This window comes from Rosa rugosa, chromosome 7, assembly GCF_958449725.1.
Source record: "Rosa rugosa chromosome 7, drRosRugo1.1, whole genome shotgun sequence".
NCBI classification, from domain to species: Eukaryota; Viridiplantae; Streptophyta; class Magnoliopsida; order Rosales; family Rosaceae; genus Rosa; species Rosa rugosa.
In genome coordinates, this window is record NC_084826.1 from 34,446,138 (window position 1) to 34,462,787 (window position 16,650).

The window sequence follows — 16,650 nt, forward strand, 5'->3', positions numbered from 1 at the left end:
AGTTGGGGGAGTGCAAAGGAATCTTCTGTCTTTTCTGATGGAGAGGAATCAAGGGAATCTAGGTTGGGTTGCTGCTAATGGATGGGATGTTGCTACGTTGTTCCTCTGGGTTGCCTAGGGTTGCTGCTGGGTCGAGAGAGAGCTAGGCGCGAGAAGGTGTTTTTGATTTTTTGACCAAGTGTGGGAAAAACACAGACATGTTAAGGCAAATTGATGATAAGTTTACATGGTAACAAAACATAATTTTTGGACACACAAGGTGAGGTAATTTCCCCGTTTCATTCAGACAACATAAATCTGTCGTCTTATTTTTTCAATTGAAAGTGAGAATTTCTCAGTTTATTCATACGACAGTTATCTGTCGTCTGAATTTTTCAAAGCAAGAAAAACTAAAACAGTATGGATTCTCATGCTATTCAGACAACATAATTAATTTATATGTAGTCTGAAGAAGTTTAAAAAATTCAGACGAGAAAACAAGAATTCTGTCGTCTGAAGTGTGTCGTCTGAAGGCATTATTGGCATAGTGCTAATTTGGAAAAGAAGAATTGGTAAGGGTCTGGGTATCTTGAACATGTATTGTTGTGATCTGATTGTATTAAGTTGAAGTTGTGGTTTGATTGAATAAGCGAAATGAACTTTGGTTTGCAATACTCAAATGGTTAGTGCTTCAGAGAGTTGTCGGTTTCGTTAGAAAGTTGACGTAGTAATGAATTGAGTATGAATTGGCTTATGTATTGAGAAGGTTGGCTTTGTTAAATTAAAGAAGTGAATCTGTTGTAAATTTTGGAAGTGTAGTAATGGTTAACTCGGTGGGCTCTTTCAACGAAATGTTGGTTTGGAAAAAAAATAAGAGATATGGATACTGCCATATCGAGGCAGAAATGGGTATCAATAGGGGACCTTATGCCATTAAGTTAAAAGAAGGATTTTCCATTAAAGTTAATGAAATAGTAACAGTTAAAGTACTTTCTTAGTTACCATATCCCGGAATGAACATAATAAGCAAAGACATTCGGGAATGGTAAATTATCCTTTGTTTGTCTTGTCGAACGAATACTAAACAAGGAAAGGTCAAATGAATTGAGCCGAGCTATGTTTAATAGACACAAGTGTTAAGTTTGATCACCATATCCGAAATGATTCAAATGCTATGCCATTTGGATTGTTTGGGAATGGGTAAAGATTTTATCTATAAAAGGATAGTCCGATGGACTTTAAGGAAAACTAAATAAATGTTTTGGTTGCTCGGTTAGTTGAGTTATAATAACGTCAGGTTACTCATTGGTTAATTTTATTATAAAGGGCTTGTGTGTGTGCCTTTGGAACCGGACGAAGTATCAACAGTCAAAAAGGAAGCTAATTGTGGACGAGCACTCCAATTCCAGGTAGGGTGAGCTGTCCCTTCCTTGTTAGAGGCTTTTCAGTATATGTGGAATGCTATACTAAGATAGTATGTTGCCTGCAAGAACGTTTTTGGTTGTTCATTAGTCAATGCCTCGTGATACATGTGTTTTCAGAACTGATAGTTGCTAATTGTGAAAACCGAGGCTAGACTTGCATGTTGAGATACTGTACCCTTGTATGTGTGTACTTGTGACCTGAAAGTGAATGGGACCTAGACGCGTTGATTCCTAGGGATCCCACGGTGTCGATAACCGTGAACCTCCGGAGGGGGCCGTGCTCCTATGTTTTTCGAGGAAGAGTGAGTACAGACAGTGAACCAGTCATAGGAAACTCAGGGCCAGGAAATGGACACTTTCGCTACTTGTAGTCGGAAGTACTACAGAGTAGTTGGCCGGTTCTCGAATTCAGGACGAACCAGGTCGGTCACCGATTTGATTTATATTAGCCGGCAGGTAAGTATCTCGGAGCTCCAAGTGTGTGAAGCATACTGCATATGTTTTATGAAAGAAAACAAATGTTTGTGGTTGCCACTTTTCTTAAAGCATTTTTCGATAAACGTGAACAATATTATGTAGTAAATACTTTCAAGTATATTATTTTTCAAACCTAGCATGGTTGGGTAGGCCCCTATTGGGCATGCGAGGACGAAAGCTCACCCCTACAATAGTGTGCAGGTTTGAGCACGTGGTCGGGGAGCGTACAGGGGAGGTACATGGCTCGACTTGGCATATTCTTCTTGACTTTATCAAAAGAAGGTTTTGGTCCTTAATCGGATTTTGAAGTAGCTTGTTTATTTACTTTTTATCTATTTCCTAATCGTTTACCAAAATTTCGAGAGACCCGTAACCCTGGGGCGCATCTCTCATACTTGTATTTACTTGGTGATTTGTTATTTTCCAAATTGGGCTCCTATTGTAAGCCCAAATCCTTTAGCCCACTTTAAATTCCGCTTTTGAAAATATGTTGTTAGGTTGCTAGAATGATTTGTCCAAGAAAGTGTTTTGTGAACCAACAGTCCAAACCCAAAAGGCCTTGCGATTTCGGGTTGATGAGTTATCGGGATGTCATACGTGACATGTCGGTTTCTCATTGGCTCGGAGTCGCGGCGCTGTGGGACCCCCCTCTCGGGTCACCACACGGCGTTTTACCAGCATTGATCTGCATCGAAGAATCCCTCTAAACTTCCTAGCTGAGCCGCGTTGCCGCCTTCATCGAAACCCCAGACAGGAGCATTGTCAGCGTTGCTAAGGTTGAAATCTGCCGCCATGGCTGCCCAACTATTGCTCGACGAACCACCTCCTTCGAGATCCACAAGTTTCTCATCTTTCTCATTGTCCAACCCCACCAAGATTGCTAATCACCCCCATTTTGGTCTCAAGCCATCTATGGTATTCTCCGTGCTCGCAATTTCAGTCAAGTCGAGATCTGTTGTGAGTCATAGATATTTTAGGATTACTATTAGGAATAGAATAGAATTATTCTAATTGTATAGAATCAGGATTGTAATTGTGTGTTGATTACGTTCCTTGTTAGTCCAGAATTAGGGTTGTATAAAGTTGTATAAATATGCCTCTGTATCTTTAATGAAAGTGTGAGAGAATTCATCCTCTAAAGCTTCTTGTTCTCTAGAGATTCTTAGTTTCAACTTGGTATCAGAGCCAAGAATCCGATCTTGGATTTTTGGTGTTGGTTTATTATTCATTGCTTCCGCAGTGTAAAGTGAGAAGATTGTTGCAGTTCACGTATCATGGGTGGAGAAGAAAGTTCCAAGCAAATTGTGACTTCTGATGTGCAGAAGGTGGAGGTATCTGTGAATCAAGAATCCTCAGGAGGAGGATTTGGGGGTGCCAAGCTGAATGGCACGAATTATCGTACTTGGAGGAAGATGATGACTGCTCATCTTTGCGGTCTGGACAAGATGGGATATGTGAATGGATTGATTCAGACACCGGATGAACAAGATGTGGGTTATGCAAAGTGGGAAACTCATAATTGTGCCGTGATGTCTGTGCTCTACAAAACCATGATGGAGGAGGTAGTACAATTAATTATTGGGTGTGAAACTGCAGCAGAAATTTGGAGTACTCTAAAGCAATTGTATCTGAATGACTCAGATTTTGCCCAAATACATGAGCTCCATACCAAGGCATTCATGATGAGGCAGGATGGGCGGCCTGTGGCAGTATACTATGCTGCCCTTAAAGGTCTATGGCTGGAAATTGATCAAAGGCGTCCCAACAAGATGAAGAATGCTGATGACATCAAGTTACACAATGAAGAGAAGGATCTAATGAGGCTGCATATCTTCCTTCATGGTCTCAACAATAAGCATGCTAGTGCAAAGGGTGAGTTGCTCAGACGTGGAACTCCACCTACTCTTGAGGATGCCTTTGCATATATACGCAAAGATGAGACTCAACTTGATAGCACCAAAGCAATCCATTCGGAGTTATCAAGTCTCACTGTCCAAACCAAGCCTTCATCGACGAAATATGTACCACCGCCTCAACAACTTCGACCCCAACCAAGTTCTCAAGGAGGCACACGGCCGTACTGTACTTTTTGCAAGAATTATGGGCATTGGAGGACTAAGTGTTATCGATTGAATGGGTATCCGAATCAACAACATACTTGGAATAAATCAGGACCTAATCAACAAGGCCGTACCACTGCTGCAAATTTAATTCAAAATCCAGACTACCAGGGTATGGAGGAAACGGATCAGAAGACGGGTAATGCTTTAGTCTCTTTTGTTGGAAGAGGTAGGTTTGGTAAGGCTTTATTTGTCTCTGACTTTTTTGGGGAAGATACTTGAATTATTGATTCTGGTGCATCTGATCATATGACTTACAATAAATCATTCTTTACCTCTCTCTCAATCCCACCAGTGTCCAAAGTTACTAATGCTAACGGTGAAGCCTTTCCCGTATTAGGAATAGGAACTGTTAGAGTCACACCAAACCTAGAGCTTAGGAATGTGTTATATGTCCCTGATTTGTCACATCACTTAATCTCTGTTCCTCAACTAAATACTGAATCTCAGTGCTCTGTGACCTTTTTTCCTATGTATGTGGTTTTTCAGGATCTTCAAACAAGGGAGATAATTGGCCGAGGAGATTTGAGGGGGAGGTTGTTCCATCTAGATCGGATGTATGCAGGGATAACACCAGGGAAGAAGGCCCCAGTAGCTTTGATTTCGAGTTCTGAGCAGCGATTGAATGAAGTCTGGTTGTGGCATCGTCGTCTTGGTCATCCTTCCTTTAGTAATATGAGAAAGTCTATGCCCTCTTTGTTTTTGGGAATTTCAGAGTCATCTTTTAAGTGTGAAACTTGTGTTCTGGCCAAAAGTCATCGAGTTAGCTACCCTTTAAGTATTTCAAATAAAAGTCGTGTACCTTTTGAATTGATTCATTTTGATTTATGGGGACCCTCACGGGATCCTACTCCTTCTGGCATGCGCTATTTTGTGTCTTTTATTGATGATTGCACTCGTGTTTCTTGGATTGCTTTACTAAAGTCCAAGGATGCTGTGTTCTCGGCTTTTAAAAATTTTCAAAATATGATTTATACACAGTACAATGGTCGGATCAAGCTCTTTCGGTCTGACAATGGGGGGGAGTATATGAGCAACGAGTTCCAGGAGTATCTTTGTACACAGGGTATCATACATCAAACCACATGTCCTCAAACCCCAGAACAAAATGGTGTTTCTGAGCGTAAGAATCGTCACCTTCTTGAAGTTGCTCGTTCAATTCTCTTTAGTGCAAATATGCCCAAGTATCTGTGGGGAGAAGCAGTTCTCACTGCCTCTCATCTTATCAATAGGATGTCGTCTAGTGTTCTCCAGAATCAAATTCCATTTGAGGTCCTTTCGTCCCATGTATCGCTTCCTTCTTTCCATAATCTTCCTGCTCGAGTCTTTGGGTACATTGCCTTTGTTCATATTCCTAAGAACCAACGCTCGAAGTTAGAACCTCGTGCCTTGAAGTGTGTTTTTGTTGGGTTTGGGACACATCAGAAGGGGTATAAGTGTTTCCATCCTCCTACTAAAAAATTCTATGTGATGATGGATGTCACATTTTTCGAGGACGCCTGTTATTTTCCTCCCACTCACTCTTCTCTTCAGGGGGAGCAATATGGTTATTTTGAAGAGACAGTGAGTGACGGTGGCAGCAGTAGAAAGGACAAAGAAGACAAAGAAAACGAAGCAAAAGAAAGAGCAGAAAAAGAAGCAAAAGAAATCGAAGACAAAGAAAGAGAAGAAAACGACAGAGCTGGAAAAGAAGGAACAGAAATAAAAGAACGAGAAAGAAAAGACAACGCAAGAGCTGGAAGAGACATAAAAGAAATATAAGGAAAAGGCACCGAACGAGAAACGAGGAACCCGACCATCTCTGGTCGGCGTAGGCGGCCGGGAATGGAGGAAGGGGACCGGTGCGAAGTGGAGGGTGACAGTGTGACCATCTCTGGTCGGAATAGGCGGCGGGGAATGGAGGGAAGAGACCGGCGCGAACTGGATGGCGACGATGAACTGATTGGCGTCGGTGATCTTGAGACGGGGAAGGACAGCGACGGCGTCGGTGATCTGGAGACGGGGCAGGACAGCGACGTCGTTTTGGATAACGAGCAGGACGTTGTTTTGGATAACGAGCAGGACGACGTCGTTTCTTTTCAAGGACAGAACGACACCCCTAGAGAATCTGACTTGGGAAACATAACAACTCCCTTGGAAAACAGAACAACTCCCTCTCCTTCATCTCTCCCCTCGAGCCAAACTCTCCAAGATCCTGAAGGTCAACGTGAGGTAATACCTGAACCCAATTTATCTGTTTTACCTTTTCATTCTACTCGTGGGTAAACCACCAAAGAGATATGAACCCAGTCTTAAAGCTAAGTCTAGGTACCCGGTTGCCAATTATGTGTCTACACATAGGTTGTCCAAGTCATATGAGTCGTTTGTGCATCAGATTTCCTCTGTATCTATTCCTAACAAAGTGCAGGATGGTCTAAGAGATCCGAAGTGGTCAAGAGCGATGGAAGTGATACGTCTAAAGATGCACAACTTAAACCTTGCACTCAAATATCATCGCTGGTAATATAGTGATCAAGCAAGGGTCATTACCCGCTGAAGATTGTTCCTAAACTGCTAATCAAATGTCACAAACTACTCTAAACCATGCTACTGAACAGTTAACGAAAATAAATTAATTAACTAACCTAGACTCTATAGAATTTTCTATAAATTTTACAGGACACTAAATACATATTGAATAACACGCATACAAAATTTCAGAATAATCAGAGTTGATTTGATATATGAAACAATTCACGTAAAACTGAATACAGTAAGATAACAAAGCAGAAACAGATTTTATAACTTTAAAACTATTGATAGAAACAAAGCTAAGGACTCATTCTCCACCACCAAACACACTCAATCATATTAAAGCTCAGTTATGGAATCTTAATTCTCAATTGAATTTTCCCGAAGTTAACTCACAAGCTCGAATTAACCCATTACCCTTTCTTAGTTCCTCGTTAAGTGAATACAAGCTCACCACTTAATCTATTTCCGATTATGCAACCTAGACTCGCTAAATTTAACATATCAAAATCATTAAGCAAGGAAAGGGTTTGGATAAATCTAGGGTCACAAGTACGTTGGTAGTCTTGCTAAACCTAGGGTTTGAGTCACATGTAATTCAAGAAAACATTTTGCTACTCAATTGGAATCAACACACGACATATACGAATCTAGTGTTACTCCTAGCATTAGAACCCTAACCTCTTCATTTAGTTGCGCACCTAAACAAACAAGCAAAGATTCATCTTGTAGACACAGTGAAACAAACACTCAATTGATAATATAGAAAACCAAAAACTGAATTGTCTTCAATATGAATTGAACATGTTTGGGGCTTTGAAATCGCCCCTAGCTACCAAAGTATTTAGCTAGACATAGTCATGAAGAAAACAAAAACTAAAAGAAAAGAAAAGGAAGGGATGGCGGCTGGATGATGGCAGAAGATGTCGTTCTCTCCTTTCTCTTGTGCGGCAGAACCCCCGTCTAAACTGAACGTCTCCTCCCTTTATTGCTTAGGTTAGGAGATTTTCACTTCTTTTCCTTTTAGGATTCAAGTAGCTTCTCCTCCACTATGCCAATAACCTCATCAGACGACAGACAATGACCGTCGTCTGATATGCAAAAAATCTGTCGTCTAGTAAGCTGATATCTGATTGACGTTCAGACGACGGTTAAAGCCCGACGTCAGAAATTCACTCAGACGACAGACACCTAAAAAAAATCTGTCGTCTGAATGTGCTTAAATATGTACAAATTGTAAGTATATGTGGTTAGATATGAAATAGAACGACAGTCAAATGTTGTTGTTGTCAAACTCTAGCAACAGACTTTACAAATAATCTATTGTCTGTTTTAATGCGAGACGACAATAAAATGTCGTCTGAATGTGTAGAATTTCCATGTTTCTTTGCCAAATCTGTTGTGTGAACTTTATTGAAACAACATCCACTATTAGTTATCTATTGTCTCTATTGTTGTAAAAGGACATTTAAATGTCCTTTGAATGTGTAGATGCTTGAAGTATCTTTGATCTTTCTGTTGTGTGTACTTGTTTCAAACCATAGTTGTTGGTAACTTTCTATTGTTTGATATTATTTAAAAAGACATATAACTTCCAATGTATTATCATATATCCCAATGATGAAAGTCATACTCAAACCATGAAATACAGTTCGTTAACAACAGCATAAACTAATCTACCCCATTGATAAAAGTTTCAACACGTTGCTCCGACCTCCTCAAAAGGTCCTTCATGAAGAGAGTACTTGTCCCATGAGAAATCAGCAGTGTATCTATTGCGCAATGGTCAAAGACTTCACTACTTGTTTTCTGCTTGCCTTCTGCAGACGACGTATCGTCTCTACTTCCTAACCATTTCTGCCCTGATAGATCTATGCTTCCTAAGTGAGGACTACTTTTCTGTGACAACATCAACCAACATTAGTTCAGTTACCATTGGGCTAAACACATGAAATATAAGTCAAACTTTTATAGTCAAATTGCTTGATTAACAGTATCAAGCAGAAAACTCATTTGCAAAACTCAATCGAGATGCAAATGTATAGTTGACTATACTTCATGAATAGAGGTAACAAAAAAATGAACAGGGAAAGGTAGTAGTGAGCATATACCTCAGTCCCTACTTTTCTCCTCTTCCAAGTCAGCCTTGTTTCCAGCCAAGAACATTATTAAAGTTGGATTTGCTAATATCAAATGAGAAGTAAAATAAACTTGAGTGAGTTAGTAGTCTTTAAGAATATTAGTTACTCAAGTTATATCAATCCAAAAAGTGGTCACTCCAAAACTTTTCAAATGTACCTTGTCTTTGCAATTCAAAAACCCACTTCTTAGCTCATTAAAAACAAATTACTCATGCAGCGAAAAACAATATGCATCCAACTGATTACACTTAAAAAGTGCATAACTCATATTACAAATCACCAAAGAGTCTCGTATCATTTGACAGATAAAGTCTAAGCAACTCATATTGCAGATAATTAATGACATAGTCTTCGATCATTTGATAGATAAAATTTTAAGGCTTACAATGAGCATGTCACAAGTGGCTCATTCTGCTTTCAAAAGTTATATATCAAAGATGCTAAAGTCTTTGCTTCAAGAGTATCAAAAACAGAAAAACTTCAAGTTGATTACATATAATCTGCAGATACTTATAATGGAACCATTGCAGGGACTGTATAATGTTGAAACTTGAAAGTCTAATGTTCCGTGAAATTACAAACACGAACTTGCAAAAACCAGCAACACATAAGGACATCTGAACCTAAATTGGAGAGTTGAATGATTACCAGGCTTGTGATATCATAGACCAACAGCTGCAGCTGCATCGCGGTAATACATGGGAGCCAGGCCATGGTAACGTTCCTGACCTGCAGTGTCCCATATAATAGAGTGAATCAACCAACATATATTCCTCTTGCTATAAAACAAGTAGACTACTATGGACCACAGGAATTTATTACTACTACATCAATTTATCATTACAACATGTAACTGCTCCTACATGCTTCAAATGAAAATGTTCAAGACCTTTTTTTGTTAGTCATATTTGAATTAATGATCATGTCACTACAACAAATAAACCACGTAGCGAGCATGAATCTAGTAAGCACTAGTGCAGCAAAATCTGTACTAAACCAAAATAAACTAATAACATAAATAATTTACCACAACAGAGCATCCGAGGAAGAGTCATCATGGGGGCAATTGTCCACTAAGTACACAGAATCATTTGATTGTACTGCTGAGAAGATAAAAATAAATTGTTTCATATCCAGATAAGCATACATATACACTATGCTCAAAAGTAATCTTGAGAACCAAGATTTACAATTACCAACCCCAGCCTTTGTTGATAATGCCTCTTTGTCCAGTAGTTTTCAGAGCTTGAAGAATAATATTGGTCATCTTCTCTGGTTCTTGAAGAGGCTGATACAAGTCACAATAAAAGAAAGAAAAAAAAAACATTAGCATATAGTGAGCCAATTTACCACATCAATGAAATGTTCAGCTTAGTAACCTTTAGAATGCAAGTAGTGTATAATTAGTGCATAATTAAAAACTGAAACCATATTTGCAAAAACGTAAGTGATCGATGACATGAAGATAGTCACTAACCTTTAGTAGAATGCACTAGTCCGATCAATCCCTCTATCATTATTTGTAGTCCATTATAACATATTGGCAATTTCCACTATGACTACAACATGCATGTCCAAGCTAATTATGAGGGTACCACTATAGAAAAACAAGTGCATATAATTCGAGAAAACTCACAACAAATACAACTGTTAATTTGTCACTAAGTTCTGTAGAAGGCATAGAATATGTAGTCGGGCACAATAGAGCAGCACACAACTAATCAGCATGCTCCCTTCTATTGATCAATCAATAATTTGGGCTCAATAACAATGAAATTAGAAAGAAAAAAAATTAAGCAGGAAGGATACCATTTATAACCATTTCCAAATCTACAAGACCATACTAGGATCAGCATACTAGATAGAATGATAAACATTATAGCTTGGGACACCTAAAGCCTAAGAAAAAAAGAATTGACCTTTCTGGAAGTATGAAAGGAGAAGAAGAGGCTCTTGCCTCAAATGGTCTTCTGTCCAAGATTTCAGAAACATGCTTTCAAAATCTTCAATAAATCCAATCTACAAAACCCACAAACACAATTGAATTGAATAAAACATGACAAAACTAAATTGACCCATCAATGAGATGCTAGCAAAACCAATGAAAAATGGCCTTTCCTTTGCTACTCTTATCAACTGGAGCAGCAACCTTTAGTTTTCCAACTCTCCTGAAAATAAGATGCACATAATACAAATATACACGTATCAAACCTCGCAAACAACAAGCATGAAACTGAAACTTAACAAAGATAGTTAAGCAAAACAAAGTTCAGATAGGTAATGACCCGAAAAGTGCAAATGAAAATGGAAATAAAATGCTAACTAACCTATCATCTCCTTCTCCGATTCACGAACACCCCGCAATTCGAATCCAGGGGTTGGTTAAGCTCCTTCACCGATTTCAGAGACGAATCGTACCTTCGAAAAGAAAATTTGAACATAACCCAGACAAAAGAAAACCTTGTATCCCCAATTCGAATATAACCCAGTAAACACAAATCAAATTTGAATAGAAATTTTCAATTAAAACCCTAAAACCCAATCCAAAAGAAATTCTAAATAAATTGATTAACAGTGAATCGAAGGGCTTACCCAACAATAGTGAAACAATACGGATTGAAAGCGTTGAAATCTTCTCAACACCAACAAGAACTCGTGAGAGGGATTGAGATGGTTTGGCTGTATGGTTTGAAAAAGTGATTGAGATGGGTTCTATGTTTGTCGAAGAGAGATGGGGGAGATTGAGTTTTCAGTTTTGATTAGAGGAGAGTTTAATGGGGGAGATCTGCCAAGAAATTTGTGTTGAGTTGGGGCTACTGGGTTCTTCTGTGCCTAAGGGAGAGTGAGATAGATAGGGTTTCTCAGATGTGGAAGAGAAAATTTTTCAAAGGGTTAAATTTGTCGGGGAGAGAGAAATAGCTTTAAAATTTGGCATATATCCCTTCATGTTGTGCCAAAAAAACAAACAGCTATGACAAAAAAAAAATTATCTCCTTTGACAAGACGACAGATAAATGTCGTCTGAACAAAAAAAAAAAAAAAGCAGATACAACACGAACCGAAATCAAATTTATCTCCTTTGATTAGATGACAGATAACTGTAGTGTGAAGACAAACCTAATTCTCAAAGCTAACTTACCATGGTATGTTGCTATATTCAGACGACAGTTTTTACACTGTCTGTCGTTAAAATATATCAGACGACAGAAACCAACCTGTCTGTCGTCTGATCTCTGTCGTCTGATGAGGTTATTGGCATATATAGTGCTCTAAGATTCCTAATAATTTTCACCCATAAAAATATGTCATATATCTCTAATAAACAGAGATATTCAGTTAATACTCGTCGGTGGGCTTCTAAAAGGAATTCGGGCCTCAAATCATGAATTTCCGTCAAAGTGTCAGATTCTCGGACTGCCCGACCTTGCTGTACTAAATCAGCCATAACTTCTTGTAGGAAAATGATATGAATGAACCGTCAAAAGTTCTGGAAACAAGACATCGAAGGCTTTCCAACCATATAAAGCTCACTGTCTGGTTCATTCTGAGCTGCTCTCAGTTTCATGTCGAAGTTGACTGATCGATCTGCACAGGAAGATTTACTGATTTAGCTTCCTTTCTTCTACTTTGCTCCATAACACCTACAAAACATAAAAATAAAGTAAATGACTCAAATAGATGGAAAACTAGCTAAGAAAACATGAAGAAATCAATACAAAATCATTTACATTTATGAGCTTATCAGGAAGAAGAGATGGAAGCTATACAGAAGAATAATACTTGGGAATTGATGGTCTTACCTAAAGGGAAAAAACCAGTTGGATGTTAATGGGTGTACACAATTAAACATGATTCAGATGGCTCAGTTAGTAGATATAAGGCAAGGTTGGTAGCAAAAGGGTTTACACAGACATATAGTGTAGACTATGATGAGACGTTTGCACCCGTAGCCAAGATCAATACTATCAGAGTGCTTCTCTCTTTGGCAGCTAATCTGGATTGGCCTCTTAAGCAACTGGATGTGAAAAATGCTTTTCTACATGGAGATTTGGCTGAAGAAGTGTATATGAGTCTACCTCCCGGATATGAGACCGCTGATAAGACGGATGTCGTGTGTAGGTTGAATAAGTCGCTCTATGGTTTGAAACAATCGCCCCGTGCGTGGTTTGGGCGCTTTACACAGGCAATGAAGCGGTTTGGTTACAAACAAAGCAACTCGGATCATACTCTCTTCCTTAAGCATCAGAAGGGTAAAGTAACGGCGTTAATTATCTATGTTGATGATATGGTGGTCACAGGTGATGATCGAGATGAAATTAGAAGGTTGCAGCAGCAGTTAGCTTCGGAATTTGAGATGAAAGCCTTGGTGACTTGAGATACTTCCTTGGGATAGAGGTAGCTAGGGGGAGTAGCAGCATCTTCTTGTGCCAAAGAAAATATGTTATAGACTTGCTGTCAGAAACGGGCATGTTAGATTGCAGACCAGCTGATACACCAATTGAACAGAATCATCGGTTAGCGGAGTACCCTGATCAAGTCCCGACTGATAGGGCGAGGTATCAAAGGTTAGTTGGCAGATTAATCTATTTGGGTCACACTAGACCTGATTTGGCATATGCAGTGAGTGTGGTGAGCCAGTTCATGCATAATCCTAGTGAGGATCATATGGATGCAGTCGTGCGGATCCTGCGGTATCTAAAGAAAGCTCCTGGGAAGGGTCTTATGTTCTCAAAGCATCATTACCTAGAGGTGAGTGGTTATACTGATGCTGAATTGGGCTGGTTGTATTACTGATAGGAGATCAACCTCGGGTTACTTTACATTTGTTGGAGGGAACCTTGTCACTTGGAAGAGTAAAAAACAAAAGGTGGTGGCAAGGTCCAGTGCAGAAGTCGAGTATAAAGGTATGGCACATGGAGTATGTGAGTTGTTATGGTTACGTAATTTATTGCGTGATTTGGGGTTCAAGCCAAAAAGGGCTATGGAGTTGTTTTGTGATAACAAAGCAGCTATTGAAATTTCACATAACCCGGTACAGCATGATCGTACGAAGCATGTGGAAGTGGACAAGCACTTTATCAAAGAGAAGTTGGATGCAAACCTCATTGCCTTCCCATTTGTACCAACTGAGGAGCAGTTAGCAGATATTTTGACTAAAGGTGTATCAGTCAAAGCATTTCATGACTCACTTGACAAGTTGGGCATTCGAGATGTGTATGCTCCAACTTGAGGGGGAGTGTTGTGAGTCATAGATATTTTAGGATTACTATTAGGAATAGAATAGAATTATTCTAATTGTATAGAATCAGGATTGTAATTGTGTGTTGATTACTTTCCTTGTTAGTCTAGAATTAGGGTTGTATAAAGTTGTATGAATATGCCTCTGTATCTTTAATGAAAGTGTGAGAGAATTCAACCTCTAAAGCTTCTTGTTCTCTAGAGATTCTTAGTTTCAACTCGTCCCGGCAAGGTGTGATTGCAGTGAAAGCACCCAAATCTAGACGTGCATGGGTTGTCGCCGAGAAGCATCAACGGTGAGGGTCTAAGAAGCAATAGTCGGGTGTGGAGAGGGAACCCCGCTTAGAAATTAAGGAGACCGACACCGATCTCCATGGTTGAAGCACCAAGCCAAAGCGGCTAGGTTTTGGGAGCCTCGTAGAGGCCATATAAATTTGATCATATAATTTGAGTAGTTTGTGGAGTACGTTAATGTTTATCTTTGATAGATATATAAATATATGCAGCAATATAGTAGGAAAATGAGGATCCATCAATTACTTGTAGTCTTTTTTTCTAACCCTAATAACATTACATAATAGAAGGGAAATGAGCGATTGTGAATATTAAAAGTGAGGTACAACAGCTCAATATTCCATAAACTGCGCATGCCATGCCAGTGGAGTGCACTCAAAGCTGATTAAGAATATGAGATGTCCAAGAAGAGGAAGATGAGTTTGTATGAGATGGAAAGTAGCTAGGAGCTTAATTAATCAATCAATTATACCAAACATAATATACCTAAAACAGGTCAAATAGAATAATATATAGTAGCGTGAGGGATAAAATTATGTGAAAGTTACTTGGAAATGTGACACCAACAATCCCGTGACGCAGCAGCAGCAGCTACTTGCTTTTGATATAGTATACAAATCAGAATATGATGATGAGCTGCATACGCGGCCCTCCGCCCTTATCACCGCCACAGACTCATCACTCGTACAACCTACACCGCCACCGCCAAAACCAAAATATTAAAGAACAACTTAGAAAAAAAAATATTATATGCAAAGCCAGGATTGATTTTATTTGTCACGCGAACACTACTATTTCATTCAAAGTTCATACTATAAGGTGGGTATATCACAGGGAAATTTCCTGCTTATTCACGAGTACGTACTACATATCTTACATTTGGCTCCCAAGCCATTTCTCTAATTGGGTCATATATTAATTTCAATGAATCAAGGAAGACTGAAAATATAATAAAGCCCAAAAAATTATATTTTCTTTTCTCATGAAAATATAATAAACCCAGTTAATAATGGAAAGCACAAAGGCTACATTTTTAACTGTTCCAAAAAATAGAGGAAAAAAAGAAAAAGAAAAAAAAAAGTCAAGGACACTAGAACTACAAAAGATTGATATTTTAAACAATAAAGGAATTTAAAAAGAAAAAAAAAAAAAAAAAAAAAAAGGGTGGAAATGTTGTAACGTAGCTTCCAACACATACACTTTGTCTTCATTTAATTAAATTATCAAGTTTATGGCGCAACGCGGACTCTACTAAGAATGTCAAAACCAGATACAACTGGCTCCATGATCTATTTCTAGTTGAGACCTCTTCCCTCTTCAAGGCGCTCACCTACATATAAATGGGCAACTAACTCTCATTCATCGATCATCTTAGGCATATACAAATGGGCAACTACATTTCTTGCAGTCTGTCAAGTAATACTGGCGGAGGAAAGCACTGCAAAGTGACCAAAGTAGTGGTTCCGAGCGGTGAAGTTCGAGAGATGAATGAACCGGTAAAAGCCGCGGAGGTGATGCTCGACACCCCAAACTACTTCCTGGTAAACTCCAAGTGTCTCCATATGGGCAGGAGGTTTTCTGCTCTTAATGCTGACCAAGACTTGGAGATGGGCAGCGTTTACGTCATGTTTCCCATGAAGAGGCTCAACTCTACAGTCACATCTTCTGACATGGCCGCCTTGTTCCTCACCGCCGTTGCCACTCCCAAGGCCATGCACAAGCCCAAACGGCAGCTTTCCGGTGGCAAGGTCAGGGTGCGGCCGGCTGATCATGACGATCACGATCAAACCACCATTAATAAGATGAATTCAGACAAGGGGCCAAAGCTAAATCTGGATGATATCGAAGAGTTCTCGGCCCCAGAGTTCATGCATCGATTATCCATGAGTAGGTCCAAGAAGCCATTGTTGGAGACCATAACAGAAGAGGTTGTTGGTGTTTGTTCAAGGTGAAAGTCATACCAATTAGTAAAAATGTTGTACATGCATGTATTACAAACTTAATTAATTACAGCAGTTAAGTTTCAAAGTGATTGCGGACCAAAACAAACAGCCGGATTTTTCTGTTTTTCCATCACCTACGTAAAAACCTCTAGGTATCTCTGCCCTTTATTTTTTGGGTAAAATGCTCCAATGATACCTTTAACTATATGCAATCTGTTGACATAAAGAATGGAGCTAGAATTCTACATTTATCATTCTTAATTTCGTAGCTTAAACTCATAAAGGGAATAGGATTAGAGTACTTTTTCTTTCTCTGTTATTTTTTTTTTAAAATAACAGGAAAATAATCCTCGAAGGCCTCTGGCCCAGACCCGGCTGCTTGAAAGGTTTGAATAAGTTTTCCAGCTATATCATCCAAGGGTCTTTGGCATGTGCCGCACAGCTCCCCTAGGAAATTTGTTTTGCAATTTACTTTTTTTCAAGTGGAAAACTCCGGCAACGACATGGACAGCCAGAGACTTTT

At 39.2% G+C, this 16,650-nt stretch overlaps 1 protein-coding gene and 2 long non-coding RNA genes across 4 annotated transcripts; 1 reads left to right on the forward strand and 2 right to left on the reverse strand.

Moving 5' to 3' along the window:
- Positions 1 to 7,564: 7,564 nt before the first annotated feature.
- LOC133722046 (uncharacterized) lies at positions 7,565 to 8,918 on the reverse strand. The gene is made up of 3 exons (XR_009852436.1): positions 8,810 to 8,918; positions 8,623 to 8,694; positions 7,565 to 8,410 (listed from the first exon to the last, which is right to left on the reverse strand). It is a non-coding gene; the product is annotated as an uncharacterized LOC133722046 (long non-coding RNA).
- A 36-nt stretch (positions 8,919 to 8,954) lies between these two features.
- Positions 8,955 to 11,906, reverse strand: LOC133722045 (uncharacterized). 2 transcript variants are annotated; one of them, XR_009852435.1, is made up of 6 exons: positions 11,245 to 11,906; positions 10,980 to 11,070; positions 10,130 to 10,820; positions 9,843 to 9,940; positions 9,680 to 9,755; positions 8,955 to 9,381 (listed from the first exon to the last, which is right to left on the reverse strand). It is a non-coding gene; the product is annotated as an uncharacterized LOC133722045 (long non-coding RNA). The 2 variants fall into 2 exon arrangements; XR_009852434.1 differs by having other exon boundaries at positions 10,980 to 11,906.
- Positions 11,907 to 15,486: 3,580 nt separating this feature from the next.
- Positions 15,487 to 16,216, forward strand: LOC133720216 (uncharacterized). The gene has a single exon (XM_062146427.1). The coding sequence runs from the start codon at positions 15,570 to 15,572 to the stop codon at positions 16,134 to 16,136; it is 567 nt and encodes a 188-aa protein (XP_062002411.1). The 5' UTR covers positions 15,487 to 15,569; the 3' UTR covers positions 16,137 to 16,216.
- Positions 16,217 to 16,650: the final 434 nt, after the last annotated feature.

Coding starts and splice junctions, on each gene's coding strand:
- LOC133720216 (XM_062146427.1), top strand. CDS start 15,570: ATGGGCAACTACATTTCTTGCAGTCTGTCAAGTAATACTGGCGGAGGA.